At 35.6% G+C, this 16,292-nt stretch overlaps 1 protein-coding gene across 2 annotated transcripts in view; it reads left to right on the top strand.

The window, feature by feature from the left end:
* The window catches only part of METTL14 (methyltransferase like 14), a 32,265-nt gene extending 16,645 nt beyond the window's left edge, over nt 1-15,620 (top strand). Inside the window, exons 8-11 of one of the 2 annotated variants that reach the window (XM_032633441.1) lie at nt 3,857-3,949; nt 6,672-6,788; nt 7,913-8,123; nt 12,460-15,620. In XM_032633441.1, coding sequence (XP_032489332.1) covers nt 3,857-3,949; nt 6,672-6,788; nt 7,913-8,123; nt 12,460-12,764 — 726 coding nt within the window. In that variant the 3' untranslated portion in view covers nt 12,765-15,620. The remainder of the gene's footprint in view (nt 1-3,856; nt 3,950-6,671; nt 6,789-7,912; nt 8,124-12,459) is intronic. The other variant, XM_032633442.1, reaches the window with a different exon arrangement.
* The last annotated feature ends 672 nt before the right edge of the window (nt 15,621-16,292 follow it).

Genomic DNA, 16,292 nt, shown 5'->3' with positions numbered 1-16,292 from the left:
TTAGTCTGATTTGTCTTTTTTTTTTTGGTATGCTGGCCTCTCACTGTTGTGGCCTCTCCTGTTGCGGAGCACAGGCTCCAGACGCGCAGGCTCAGCGGCCATGGCTCACGGGCCCAGCCGCTCCGCGGCATGTGGGATCTTTCCAGACGGGGGCACGAACCTGTGTCCCCTGCATCGGCAGGTGGACTCTCAACCACTGCGCCACCAGGGAAGCCCTGATTTGTCTTTTTGAGGCAGAAGTTGAGCAGGTAGTGAGTAAATCGTCTGTGGAAGACTCAAAATTCCAGTCTTAGAGTCCTTGAATGTATAGCTAGAAATAAGTCTAAAAACAGATTGGTTGATAACATTCCATATTTGGTTAGTTTTAGTAAACATCAGAGTATACGTGTACACACACACACACAGACACACACATATGAACATAATTTCTACTCTTTAAAGAACTTACAGTATAATAGATTTAAGGGACATATGTATTATATAATTGTGATATAATTCAGTATTATATAATTGTGATGTTGTATTTTCCTGAATAAAATTGAACAAGCTGATCGCTTCAGTTAGTTACATAAAGTAACCTGTTTCTACTGATCAATAACAAAAATAACAAATATTTATTCAGCACCACTTTGTACTAGGCAACTAGGTACTGGAGATTGAAAGATGAATAAGACTTAGTATTTGGCCTTAAGGGGCACACAGTTTAATGGGATAAAATAAACAATGACCTAAACAGATAATTGCGTTATCATATTGTTAGTTCAATAATAGAGGACTGCATAAGGTGATCTGAGAAAAACTGACCAAGCTGAGGAAGCTGGGGGACATAAACAAAGAGGAGATGACACATGAACAGTATGTATGGGTAGATTAGCTGGAATTGGCCAGCTGAAGAAAAGGGTGGATTTGGGATTCCAAGCAGAAGGAACAGCAAGAGCAGGAGGGATGGAGGCAAAGAGACGGGTGAGGGAGGTCTGTATGTAGGTTGATGTTGGAACACAGATTGGGACTGTCTTGAGATGATGTCTTCTTAGAAGCTTGGACTTGTCTTCTTAGAAGCTTAGCTTAATGCCTAAAGGCATTAAGGAGTCTTTGAAGGGCTTTAACCAGTTTAGTAAAATGGTCAGATTAGTGTGTAGAGGAGGATAGACTAGAGAAAATGAAGTCTGGAGAGGGGAGAGCAGATAGAAGACTGTTGCAGTAGTCTAGTTAGGAGATGAAGGGACCCTGATTTAGGGTGATGGTAATAAGACTAGAAAGGAGGTGATAAATTCAGTAATGTTTTGTAGATACTTCTGGCGAGATCTAGTGATTGGGAAGAGGGGAAGAGTAAAGGATGACTCAAGAGTTTGAATCTTGGGATAAATGGGTTGAGATCACCAGCTGAGAGAGTCAATTTAAGAATAGTAGGATTAGAGCGATTAGATTATACTGAATGTGTTGATTTAGAGGTGTATGTGAGACATTCAAGTAGAGGTTGTAATAAGATTATGAAACTTAAAAGACAGATTTGATCATCTCAAAATACAGATTTTAAAGGGTTAGCACATTAGACCTATGAGAATAAATGAATTTGTCTTGAGATAGTGTCTCAATTAAGATACAGTGTGGATTTACTGTAAATCCTCAGGAAACTTACATTTAAGAGGCACATTATAAAAGAGATGTGAAAAGAATGGGTGACAGATGAATGAGGTGAACCAAGAGAGTATGAATGTCACGGAAACCAAGGGAATAGGCAATTTCGAGGAGGAGAGTGTGATCAGGAGCACTGAACACAGAAGAGAGGTAGGGAAGGGAAAGGACTGAAATTCTAGACTGGTGTTTCATAGAGAACTGCTTTGAATCTTTGCACATCTTCCGAGTTAATAATTATTAACTTGTTAATATTACTTATTTTTCAAGATGTAATAACTTCAGTTTTTCTTCCTTGAAGCTTTCCCTTTCAGCTTCAGTACCTCTGGCAATTTTATTTATTTGTTTTTATTTTATTTTACTTTACAAAAGTTTTTCCTCTCCTCTGATAAGTGTAATCTGTGTTTATTGTTGAAACAGAAAAGTATACTGTATATAGTATCCCCAAAACTTAAGGTTAAAGATGTAATGCTCTTGATATTGCTGAGAATTTCTCCAGATAGGTTGCACAAATTTACATTCCTTCCAGTAGTGTTTAAGAAATATCTATTTCACCATATCCTCATCAAAATTGATTAATAATGTAAAACAATCTTTGTCAATTTAGTCAAAAGAAAATTGAAAAATTAATCTTATGTCTATGATTAGTGGTTAGGTTGAACTTTATTTTCTCTAGCGAATCTCTAAGGTTTGGTCAGTGAAGGTACAGGAGCTTCAATTATATATGATAAACTAACAGAGTTTTTGAAATAAAGGAATTCCATTTTATATGTATATTGAAAAGTTTTGTCTGGCCCCAGAGCCCTAAGCTCTTAATGTTTATGTGATAATACCTTAAAGAAAGTGCCAGTAGCTAATATAAATAAAGTATAAATAATAAAAGCATTCAGGTTTCACAGGTATTCTTTTTCACATTAGAGAGTCAGTAGAGGCCAGTGTGTTTTGTTTAAGAATATAAGCATTTTCAGGCTTCCCTGGTGGCGCAGTGGTTGAGAGTCTGCTTGCCAATGCAGGGGACATGGGTTTGTCCCCCGGTCTGGTAAGATCCCACATGCCGCGGAGCGGCTGGGCCCGTGAGCCATGGCCGCTGAACCTGCGCGTCTGGAGCCTGTGCTCCGCTACGGGAGAGGCCACAACAGTGAGAGGCCCGCGTACCGCAAAAACAAAAAACAAGAATATAAGCACTTTCTTAAAATACCAGCATTTAGCATTTATAATTGTAATGTCAAGAGAGTAATTTGCTTAATGTTCTTCACTGATGTGTGCCATCACTTATCTTTAGCTATACCATGTATAGACGTTTGTAGGAATATTATGTGTGTGTGCGTATTACATGTTTATTTTAATTCATATTCCTATGAGAATATTAGATGAGATATATCAAGACTTAAAGTCGGAAGTATAAAACTGAATAGGTTTATGCCTATTGTAATTTTTTTTCCATTATCACTGTCAAATAATGTATTTTTACCTAGATAAATTATAGATTATGTGGTTATGATCCACTCAGGTAGAAGTTAAGATTTTCTTAATACATGAAACTAATAAATATTTGCTTGAACCGTTGTCTCTGGAACTTCTTAACTGTGACAGGAAGCTAAAAGAAAAGGAATACCATATAACATGGTTGCTTTTATAGTCATTTATAAAAGTATATGGTATTTCCCCAATTTAGAGATTTAATTATTGCAGAACTTTTTAAAAAATTGACACACTTAACAAATACAAAGCAAACAATTAAGTCTATTGTTTGTGACATTTCAGACTTAGTCATTATACTGAAATGTGTATATTGATTTATTTTATTTAGAACTGGAAACCAAGTCCTCCCCCAAACATTTGTGGTTATGTTTTAATTTTGCCCCTATCTTTGGGGTAATTTAATCCCTTTTCAGTTTTTCTGTAAATGGTAACAGGTTACTCTCAAGCCATAACTTATAAAATTCTGTAATTCTATAAATATGGTTTCCTGTAAACTCTTTCCATAGAAAATCAAGTGTATGTATGTGCATGTGTGCATCTGTGTTATCTTAATAGGGAATAAAAAACGAGAAGAACAAGTTTTAAGAAAATTTATTTTCCATTGTATTTCTTAATGAAAATTAGTACATTTAAAGAACACATTTACTGTAAGTCCTGATAAATCGTAATGGTTGTTCTTTTGGATTTAGGATGAATGGGAAACAATGCTTCTATGCAATATTGATTTGGTTTCTTACAGATCATGAAGTTAGAAATTGATGAGATTGCAGCACCTCGATCATTTATTTTTCTCTGGTGTGGTTCTGGGGAGGGATTGGACCTTGGAAGAGTGGTAAGATGGTGTTTTTTTAAGTGGTTTTTTAAATTCGTAAGAAAAAAATAACACACTATGTTGCATAAGAAGTTTGAAGAATAATGTTATTTTCTCCTTTGTTTCTTGAACAGTATTAAAATATTCAGAAGAAAAAGATGTTTAAAAAAGAATGTGCAAAAGGCAGTATCCCTTAGTTAACTAGCATTAGGGGTGAATAAATCAAAATATGATTTATTAAAACTGCAGGAAGAGAACAGTTCAGAGATTTGAAACTGAATTGCAGCTCAAAAGCAAGCTGCTTAGTGTCATTTACTGTTCATTATTAGTAGCTAAAAAGTATTCTTCTGGATAGCATTAACTCCTGAATTCCAAATGAAAGCCAAATCAAATTGGAAAAATAACACAGCATCTGGAGCACATAGTTTGAATAAATTCATGAGAGTGAGAAAGAAGTTATAACATCTCAATTTAAGTACCTTATATTTATTGTATTTCAGAACTTTTTTTGGTTTTTTGATTGGAGTATTTTGGATTTCTAAATGGAAACAAAATAATAAAGCTTTTTTATGATGGAAGCATTGTGACTAGTTCTGGTCTCAATTCTGATGTCCAACAGTGAAACTTTGGGTAAAGAGATATTTACTCTGTGTGTTTCGGTTACCTCACTTGTTATTGGATAATACTTTCCATTTTTAGGAAATATTACTTGATCTACTGCCTATGACCTCATTTAAATCCTGGTAATTTTAGGAGGTGTCCATTTGACAGGTGAAGAATTTAAGTAGGATTATATTGAGATAAATTGGTTCTCAAATCCTGAAATTCTGCAATTGCTTGTGTATTCTTTGTATAAATAGCAAGTTTGAGACTGTTGGATAACATCATTGCTTCTGTCATTTATTAAATCCATGGTAAGACTATAACTGTATATAGGGTATCTATTTCATTGCTGGCACCTCCCTAAGATGCTATAGAAAATCTAAGAAAATAGAGACATACTGTATGTTTTTATAGGTATATTGGTATTTACCTTTTTTAGCTCTGATGTCTGGCTTTGGACTTTTCTCCCACCCCCCAAATTAGGTTGAAATTGATTAGGAGGTTTTATCTTATTTGTTTATGCAGCAATTTATCATATTGGTGAAAGCAGCTTTTGGCTCCAGATGATTACAAAAATAATTCAGCATGATAAATACTCATGAGTTGTGCTAAGTTGATTAGGAAATGTTGGATTTAGTCCCTTGTGATATTTAATGCAGTGCGAAACAAATACTTGGCAACAGGAACAGATACTGATCTTGATTTTTGAGATTTTAAATTAAAAATCTAAGTTTCATTTTGTGGTGTATCTCAGTTTATACAATAAGAGCATTCCTGAAAAGTGTGTATATTTTATGTTCCACTACATCTCTATTTGTACTTGATCATAGTACCAACAATATTGTACTGCACAATTTACTTATTTCCCCCTACTTTGCTCTTAATCAACTAGGGGTAAGGACTGTATCTTATTCATGTTTTTTTTCCCAGCAGCTAGCCAACACCTACATATTGTGGGCCTCAAAATGCCACTCTGAGTACTCACTTAGCTAGTATTTGTTATATGTTCATATAGAACATATTCTAGGACACTAAGGTTCAAATCTCTCTACTGTCTAGATTGCATAAAGATGAAAGTAAAGTTTTACTCAATAAAGAAATATAGCAATTTTAAGTCTTTGAATTTTTGAGGTTTAGTATTAAATCATAAAAATAACATAAGACTCTCATTTGGAAAGAAGTTATCAGTTAGAACATTTTCAATAGTTTTTAGCTTTGTCAGAGGATAGAAAGTTGAGGTGGAAGGAACAAAATTTTCTTTTGTTTTTTTTTCTGATTTTAAGACATTTTATTTCAAAATAACTTCAGTCTTACAGGAAAGTTCTAAAAATTATGCAACAATCCACATTTACCATTCACCCAGAAACTCAAATGTTCACATTTACTTTTTTATTCTCCTCTCCCCTCACTCTCTCTTTTACTCTTTTTCATTCTTTCCATTTTTCCCTCCCCTATTTCAGAGTAAATTCTAGACATAATGTCCCTTTCCCCCTAAGTGCTTCAGTTACATTTCTGAAAGATAAGGTCATTTTCTTATATAATAATAGCACAATAATTAGCATCATAAAATTAACACTGTTTTGATACTGTTCTCAATAAGACAGTTTTTGCAGTTGTCCCACTTATAACATCTATATAGTATAAATAATTTTTTTCTGGTCTTAGGATCACTTAGTGTCATCAGTTTTCATGTCTCTTCAATCTTCTTTTATCTGGAAGACTTTCTTAGTTTTTCTTATCTTTCATGACCTTAACATTTTGAAGAGTGTGGCCCATTTATTCAAAATTATCTTTTGAATTATTTTCTGATTAAAGAGGGACTGAGTTTTCTTATGATTTAAAACTTTCTATTGATGACAGTAGAAGGTAGTATTAAAGAATCAGAGTATTATGTAATCCTTTCTATGTTTTGATATCAACTGTATATTAATATTCAGAAGGTATATGTATTCTGTATAATGGCTGTATATTTAAAGACTAGTATTTCTTTTTTTCTATTTCTGCACAAAGACAAAATTACTGTGACACCTTGGAATTTAATGTCTCAAACCTCTAGGAAGTTTTTAATGCTGGTTGGTTATTTTAAGTATTGTTTATTTCTTTTAGCTAAGGATTTTTTAAAAAATTCTTTCATTTCTAGTGTTTGCGCAAGTGGGGTTACAGAAGATGTGAAGATATTTGTTGGATTAAAACCAATAAAAACAATCCTGGGAAGACTAAGACTTTAGATCCAAAGGCTGTCTTCCAGAGAACAAAGGTATTGCCTTTACTGTTTTGTTTTCTTTATTTTCATTATTTTCTCTCAAGCTTTTCCAAATGACTGTATACTGTTTAATTAATTTTGGTGGAAAGATCCTTCTCTTTGACTTGTACAAATGGCATTGAGCATTAAAGTAATACGTCCAAGTTAATTTAAAAATATTTTATTCACTCAGATCAACCTATACTGAGCTGAAGAAGGTATTCCTGTATATCCTAAACTGCTCTAATTCTAAGTCAGATATGGGCTTTTAGTACTTCTGACCCCGAGCTTTTTTTTCCTTTCTCTTGGCTGAGAAAAAAGAAATGGCAGCAAGACTCATAGCTGGCCAGCTTAGATGAATATTTCTTTCCCCTTCCTTTCTTTTTTCTACGTAAGAACCTGAACAAGAACCACTGAGAACCTCTGCTTCAGAGGACTGCCCAGCTAGTTATCAGGGTTTTAACAGTTTGTCCTCCAGTCTTTCACTCGTCAGGGAGACTCAGGTGGAGGGTCTTTTTAAAGTCTTTCTTGGACTAGAAATTCTGTTTGAAGGGAATCTAAGCCATCCTTGCTATTATTGGTTCATGGAGTCAAGTGAGGTTAAATTTATTTAAACCATACTCTGTCATCCAGATTAAATAGAGGTCAAAAAACAAACAACAAAAAAGGAAATCATTTGATTTTCACATTTACTTATGTTGAGTATTTATAAGTCTGTATCCATGCTTGAAGTCCTCTCCATATGAAAAGGCTTATACCTTATATGTAGTTTTGATCTTGGATCATGTGAAGCCCAGTATAACATCATTTTAAGATTCTACGGTCAAGTGCCATGCCCATAACTGCTGAAGAGAAGTTATTATCAAGGGTTGCAGAGGAAAAGATTCTACGGTTGTTTGACTCAATTCTAAAATGTCATGGCCCCAAGTTTAATACTGTAATGTCTAGTTTCCCTGGCAGTCTTCTCAGATCCAGAGATCCAGGTTTTTCCTTTTGTGTTTTTGCCCAGAGACCTGTATCCCAGAGATTCAGAGAAATGAGGATTGTTTTGGAATTGAGGAACGTCGGAAATGTAAAATGTTGTGAAATATGACTGTTGATGAAAAGAGATTAATTGTTCTGCTCTTATTATTATTTAGGAACACTGCCTTATGGGGATCAAAGGAACTGTTAAGCGTAGCACAGACGGGGACTTCATTCATGCTAATGTTGACATTGACTTGATTATCACAGAAGAACCTGAAATTGGCAATATAGAAAAGCCTGTAGAAATTTTTCATATAATTGAACATTTTTGTCTTGGTAGAAGACGCCTTCATTTATTTGGAAGAGATAGTACAATTCGACCAGGTAAGACCTCAGGAGGAAAAAAAAACTTTGATAGTTCCTTGGGATATAGATGTTAAGAAAGAACACAGTGTTATGTAAAATAAAATTCTTATATATTTGATTCCTCTTCTTGCTATACTTCAAATATGCTAAGCTCAGTCTTGTCTCAGTACTCTTCCATGGACTTTTCTCCTATCATTCAAATACCTGATGGATCTTTTCTCACAACCCTGTCTAAATTAGCCACCTTGCCACTCCACTCCCTTCCTCCCACTGCTGTCTTTCCCTTTAATCTATTTTCTTTTTCTTCATAGCACTTATCGTTATCTGAATTATAGATTCATTTGGGCATATGTTTATAGTCAGTCTCTTTAGTATGCAGTCTCATAGAAATCAGAGATTGTCTTATTCTCTCTACCCAACATCCAGGTTATTGAGTAAATATTGTGTTGAGTGAAGAAATGCATAAAGGACATTTGATCCTGTCCAAAACGTCTGTAAGATATTTGGTCCACACCAAAATGTCCTTGATATATGGCCCTGTCCAAAACCATTTGGCATGGACCAAATTTGCTCATGGATGTTTTGGATAGGACTAAATTTCTAGTATCTTTTGGCATGAACCAAATGTCTTACTGACTTTTTGGACAGGACTAAATGTCGCTAATAAAATGATCCTGCAGAAAATAACCATACCTTTGTGAAATAGAGATCTTGGCTTTATTAGAAACTAAAGTACCTGGCTTCTTTCCTTAAATGTATCATGATGTTGTTTCATCAAAATTTTAACACTTTACTAAATCGGTATAATGTGAATTTACTATTCTGAAAAAAAAATGAGTAGAAAATAATAATCTTATCGACTAGGATTTTCTTTTATAGAGGGCACAGCTTTTCTTTACAAAGTATTGTTGAAATAATAGTGCATCTGTTTCTTCTCAGAAAATATAGAAGTAACTTTTAAGAACATTGCATCGCTTCAGTCACAATATATAAAATCAACCTGTTTGGCCGTACCATGCTAGAAATGCTGTTTAAAGCTGAAAGGAAAAAAAAAAAAAAGCTGAAACGAGCCAGGATCTTATTTGTCTTAAACAGTCTACATTTTATAAAAGTAAAAATTGAAGAAGTTACAGTGGAATAATTGGCCTTAAAAGTACCTAAGAATTTAGAAGAAACGAAACTCTGATGTTCATTCTAAAAAAAAAGTAATCCTTAAAGTTGCCTTATGTATGTATGACATAATCCATCACTCCTCTACCCCCTCCTCAGCCCTGTCAGCTATTTCTTTGTGAGTGTGCGTTGGCGAACACAGTATCTTAAAACTATTTCAGTTGTCGAAACTGATGGCCTTACATTTCATAAAGTTGTGTAAAATGATAAAGAGAAAAGTAAAAAACTACATTCTCTTTACAAAGAAATATTTTGCATGTGAAATGTTTACTCTGGGGCTTGGCTATAGAGAAAATGTTTCCTATATTTAAAAGTAAATTTTTGCTCCTGGCAGGTTATTCAGTATTGTGTTGCTTAAGTTATCATTTTGTCATTGCTTTTTGGATTAATATTGTCAAATAACATATACCATAAGATTTCACTTGTTTGTAATTTGTTAAGATTTGCTTTTGACCCAATTTAGATAAATATTCTAAGTTTGATTGAAAAGAATGTAACAATATGTTGTTTTTTTGATTGGTTGTAGTATTTGTTGTTGCTGTTTATATCAGCCATGTCTTTACTGATTTTTTTTAAAACTACTTATTTTATGAGAAAGGTATGTTAAAATCTATTAGGATTATGGGTTTGTGGTTTTGTTTAGTTGTTAGTTTATATCTGAGATTCTGTTATTAGGTGTATCTAAAAGGTAAAAAATTTTATGCCTTCCTAGTAGATTGACCCTCTTAGTAATATGAAATGTCCTTCTTTATCCAGGGTTTCTCAACTTTAAATTCTACTTCATCTGACATTATTATAGCTATTTTAGCTTCATTTTGGTTTGTGTTTGCTTGGCATATTATTTCCAGCCTTCTACTTTCGATCTTCCATATCCTTACATTTAAGGTGTATCTCTTGTGAGCAAACACATAGTTCTCATCCATTTTATCTTTATCTTTTAATTGAATTGTTTAGTCAGTTTATATTTAATGTAATTCCTGATATATTGGGGCATAAATTACCATCTAACTGTTTGCTTTACATTGGTACCACCTGTTCTGTGTTCCCTTTTCTCTCGTTTCTTTTGGATTAAGTATTCTTGTATTATTCAGTTTTTCTTTTTTTAATTAGCTTGTTTAGATATTCTTTTATTGTTCCTTCAGTGTTTATCTTGGAAATTGCAGCATGCATCCTTGAATTATTCTAAGTTAAAATGTTATATTGATTTTTAAAGGGTGGGAATGCTATGGTTTAAATTTAATCTTTTTAAACCAGTTTTTCACAATACACATATGGTTCATGCATAAGTCACTACATACATAGTATATATACAGCTATAGAATGAAATTTGAGTTGTTTAGACTTCCATTGAACATATACATGAAATCTTGTTTGGAAATTTTGTGGATGATTTTACTCTCTTATCAAAGTAAAATATTTTGGCAGCAGAGCTTGTGGCAAGCAAATGTTTCCTCTTCACTGGCTTAAAAGAAAGTAACATCACTAGATACTCAACTGGAGTGGTGTGTTTTTCAGAAAGTATAGATGTCCATATGTATTGAATATCAAGATTATGGCTCTAGTGTTTGAGGAAATAAGGAACAGATTTTTCTCTTGCATCATTGACCTGTTCTACCCAAAAACAGCTCCTGAATCTGGGAACAATCTCCAGTGGCAACTGCTGTTTAAAGGAAGTAGAAAACTTTAAAGAAAAAGCAAAACTATTTGAAGAGTAATAGCAACATCAAACAGATGGATATCTTTTAATAATTGAAAATCAGTGTAACAACATTAAAATTTTGAAGAGGGAAAGAGATTCAATCTCACTACTTCCAAGAATTATTTTCATTTTTTTTACATAATACTTTCCACTCCTCTTGTGCATACAAATTTTTATATAACTGTAGTCATCATTTTGTATTTTTCTCAATATTATGTCAAATATATTTCTACATTTTAAATAATTAGTTACAATGCTTTTAATGGCCATATAGCATTATTTTAATTAGTGGGTTTTTTTTTAAACATGAGTAGAAGAACTTAAGGAGTAGAGAGAATAATTGTTACGTATATTGTAGGTATAAGCATAAACAGCAACTAAAATAGAAATTTTACTTGATGCCAATTTTTATTTATAACTATAATATTCTAACATAATGGGGGTTTTCTCCATCCATGTAGCTGTGGTCACTTTATCCACTTTAGCTTATACATTATATCTTTCATATACGATATACTTCTATCTGTATCTCTACCAGTTGAAAAAAGTCTTAGAGGTACAAATTTTATTTTTTGCTTCGAACTACTATCCAATTCTTTATCTTTGCCCATTCTTTGCCCATGCAAAAGTTATTTTATTTTATTCTATTTGTTTATTTGGTTGCATTGGGTCTTAGTTGTGGCAGGTGGGTTCCTTTGTTGTGGCTTGTGGGCTCCTTAGTTGTGGCATGTGAAATCTTAGTTGTGGCGTGCATGTGGGATCTAGTTCCCTGACTAGGATCAAACCCAGGCCCCCTGCCATTGGGAGTGCGGAATCTTAACCACTGCGCCACCAGGGAAGTCCCATAAAAATTATTTTAGTATTAGCTTTAGTAAAACAAAATTAAGAAGGAATATCTGCTTGGGGAAATTGTAGGTAGTTGGAGGTTAACCATGTAAATAATAGTAGGAGCAATTGAGGGAAGTCTGTTCAAGGGGCCTTAATTTATTTGGGTTGAATCCTCAAATGCACTTCTTCCTCAAGGAGGTAGTCAAAGGTATATATCACATATACCATAGGAGTACTCTTTACTATTGCTTTAAAAGGTTTAAAAGTTGCTATATGTGTCGTATATGCTGAAGCCAGGCTAATTTAAACTAACTTGGGTCTTAGTAATTCCTTTAGAAGTTGTAATAAAATGCTATTGCAATGAAGAATTTGTGGGTGGGAGGCGGAGTCCCTTGCAGTTTACTCTGTGAAGATTTACATGTCTTATTTATGTAAGGGGCAATATAGCATGAAAGAGGCAATATGAACTATTTTTATTAAATCTTTAAATTTTCTCCTTTCTTTCCTCTTGCTTGTGTGTTGTGTTCCACAACACAACATACATGCCAAAAAAACAAACCAGAAGGGAGCAAGTAAAAGTCTCATAAATTCAGTTGTCAATAAGAGAGAATTGGAAAAAAGAAAAAGAAAGGATAATCACTTTTCCCTCCATTTCAGGCTGGCTTACAGTTGGACCAACTCTTACAAATAGCAACTACAATGCAGAAACGTATGCATCCTACTTCAGTACCCCGAATTCCTACTTGACTGGATGTACAGAAGAAATTGAGAGACTTCGACCAAAATCACCTCCTCCCAAATCTAAATCTGATCGGGGAGGTGGAGCTCCCAGAGGAGGAGGAAGAGGTGGGACTTCTGCTGGCCGCGGGCGAGAAAGAAATCGATCTAACTTCCGAGGAGAAAGAGGTGGTTTCAGGGGGGGCCGTGGAGGAGCACACAGAGGTGGCTTTCCACCTCGATAGTTTTTAGGACAGTGATCCTATTAATGCCTCTTCACCTTCTTTCTGATAGTATGAATTTCAACTGGGAGACGTTTAGAACTCTGTTCCAACTTGCACTTTGCTTTAGTTTCTCCAAGCTGCAGGAATATTTTAGGCAACCTCCCTTGCAGTTGTCACTGTCTGGTTTTGTCCAGAATAAATGAGTCATCCTGTCTTTTGTCATGTGCATGTAACCGAACAGAATGGAACAACACAAATACTTTCACTTTCAGAGACGGAATTTATTCTGATAGATTTCAACTAATTACAAAGGCTTTTGCTTTTTAGAAATAAAGTGAGCAGCGAAGAAGACCCAATCTGGTATATCATACTAGTGCTGACAGTAGTTGATAATGGGCATCTTGCCACTGCTGTCACAGCAAAAGGGAAACTGTTTGACAGCCTTGTTGGAATGGAGTTGGGACAGATGGTAAACTTCTCTTAGGCTTTTAATATTTTCTTGTTGAAACAATAAAAAGAGACTTTTTTCCTTTCTTTATGAAAAATCTTAAACTCATATAATTTGACCACAGAAGAAATTGAGAGACTTGGAACAAAATCACGTCCTCCCAAATCTAAATCTGATTGGGGAGGTGGAGCTCCCAGGGGTCAGAAGGGAAGAGGTAGAACCTAGTAGGCAGACTTTACAAAGAGAAAAAAAAAACTCATTATAATCTCAGTTGTGCAGCTATTGATGACTGTTAACAATACTTCCAAAAAAAACAAGGACAAATATCCAAGTGCTAGAACTTTGGTATGGACTTGATCTTGGATTGACTTTCAAAGCAGTTTCAAATTCCTTAACAAAATAAAAGAATTGGACGCAACAGAGACACCTGTTTATCAGGTACTTGGTTTAAACATTTTGGGGAATAAAGTACGTGGTGATGAGGAAATGACATGCATCTTTAAACTTGTGGAGAAAACTTAATGTAAAACCCAATTACAGAAGACCCTCAACTTAAGAAGAGAGCTTGGAAAATGGAACTGCAGTTGCCTTTTAAGGGACTGGTTTCCCAGATCAGTTAGTTATGTGAGACTTTATGTTGTCATTTCTCTTTCTGTACTGTAACCCATGTTTTAAATGAATTTGCTGAATGAAATAATGCCATTATTGTTCTTGATAAATGTATTTTTTATTTTATGTATGATTTTCCTAATGAAACTTTAAACCTTTGAAATTTGGGAGTCTCTTTTCTGTGAGTGGAATTGTCATTGTTACCAAATGAAAAAGGACTGACCTAAGATGAGACTATTCTCTTGGTCTGTGAGTAGCTGTTCTGTGCTTTTCTTTGGCTCATAAAACGAGGTTTTGTTATATCCACTAAAGACTCAGTTTGAAGATAGGAACTGAATTACAGAAATAGGCTTGAGATCCTTAAAAGCCTGATGAATTTAACTTGTTCAGCATGTTAGTGCTTTCTAGTACAGATAGCATTTGACTAACGCTTTTCTTGATGTAGATATGATATGGAACTGTTGGTTAGAATTTTTACTGAAATGATGCTACATTTTCAATTTTAGTGATTAAAACTTACCTAGAGATAGAACTGTATTTCTCAGAGTTGACCTGGGAATGAAGAAGACAGAGATGCTGGTCTTGAGACTGAACCAAGATGGCAGAGAAGAAGGATGTGCTTTCACTCCCTCTTGTGAGAACACCAGAATCACAACTAGCTGCTGGACAGTCATCGACAGGAAGACACTGGAACTCACCAAAAAAGACACCCCACATCCAAAGACAAAGGAGAAGCCACAGTGAGACGGTAGGAGGGGTGCAATCACAGCAAAATCAAATCCCATAACTGCTGGGTGGGTGACTCACAGACTGGAGAACAGTTATACCACAGAAGTCCACGCACTGGAGTGAAGGTTCTGAGCCCCACGTCAGGCTTCCCAACCTGGGGGTCTGGCAATGGGAGGAGGAATGCCTAGAGAATCAGACTTCGAAGGCTAGTGGGATTTGATTGCAGGACTTCGACAGGACTGGGGGAAACAGACTTCACTCTTGGAGGGCACACACAAAGTAGTGTGTGCATCGGGACCCAGGGGAAGGAGCAGTGAACCCAGGGAAGAATGAACCAGACCTACCTGCTAGTGTGGGAGGGTCTCCTACAGAGGCGGGGGGTGGCTCTCTTTCACTGTGGGGACAAGGACACTGGCAGCAGAAGTTCTGGGAAGTACTCCTTGGTGTGAGCCCTCCCAGAGTCCACCATTAGCCCCACCGAAGAGCTGGGTAGGATCCAGTGTTGGGTCACCTCAGGCCAAACAACCAACAGGGAGGGAACCCAGCCCCACCTGTCAGCAGACAAGCGGATTAAAGTTTTACTGAGCTCTGCCCACCAGAGCAACACCCAGCTCTACCCACCACCAGTCCCTCCCATCAGTAAACCTGCACAAGCCTCTTAGATAGCCTCATCCACCAGAGGACAGCAGAAGCAAGAAGAACTGCAATCCTGCAGCCTGTGGAACAAAAACCACATTCACAGAAAGATAGACAAGGTGAAAAGGCAGAGGGCTATGTACCAGATGAAGGAACAAGATAAAACCTCAGAAAAATAACTAAATGAAGTAGAGATACGCAACCTTCCAGAAAAAGAATTCAGAATAATGACAGTGAAGATGATCCAGGACCTCAGAAAAACAATGGAGGCAAAGATGGAGAAGATGCAAGAACTGTTTAACAAAGACCTAGAAGAATTAAAGAACAAACAGATGGACAATACAGTAACTGAAATGAAAACTACATTAGAAGGAAGCAATAGCAGAATAACTGAGGCAGAAGAACGGATAAGTGACCTGGAAGACAGAATGCTGGAATTCACTGCTGCAGAACAGAATAAAGAAAAAAGAATGAAAAGAAATGAAGACAGCCTAAGAGACCTCTGGGACAACATTAAACGCAACAATGTTTGCATTATTGGGGTCCCAGAAGGAGAAGAGAGAGAGAAAGGACCCGAGAAAATATTTGAAAAGACTATAGTCGAAAACTTCCCTAACATGGGAAAGGAAATAGCCACCCAAGTCCAGGAAGTGCAGCAAGTCCCATACAGGATAAACCCAAGGAGAAACACGCTGAGACACATAGTAATCAAATTGGCAAAAACTAAAGACAGAGAAAAATTATTGAAAGCAGCAAGGGAAAAACAACAAATAACATACAAGGGAACTCCCATAAGGTTAACAGCTGATTTCTCAGCAGAAACTCTACAAGCCAGAAGGGAGTGGCATGATATAAAAGTGATGAAGGGGAAGAACCTACAACCATGATTACTCTACCTGGCAAGGGTCTCATTCAGATTCGATGGAGAAATCAAAACCTTTACAGACAAGCAAAAGCTAAGAGAATTCAGCACCACCAAACCAGCTCTACAACAAATGCTAAAGTAACTTCTCTAAGTGGGAAACACAAGAGAAGAAAAGAACCTGAAAAAACCCAAAACAAGTAAATGGTCATAGGAACATACATATTGATAATTACCTTAAATGTGAATGGATTAAATGCTCCAA

Source organism: Phocoena sinus, chromosome 5 (assembly GCF_008692025.1).
Source record: "Phocoena sinus isolate mPhoSin1 chromosome 5, mPhoSin1.pri, whole genome shotgun sequence".
In the NCBI taxonomy this organism is placed as follows: Eukaryota; Metazoa; Chordata; class Mammalia; order Artiodactyla; family Phocoenidae; genus Phocoena; species Phocoena sinus.
This window is presented reverse-complemented; position numbering and strand designations above follow the sequence as displayed.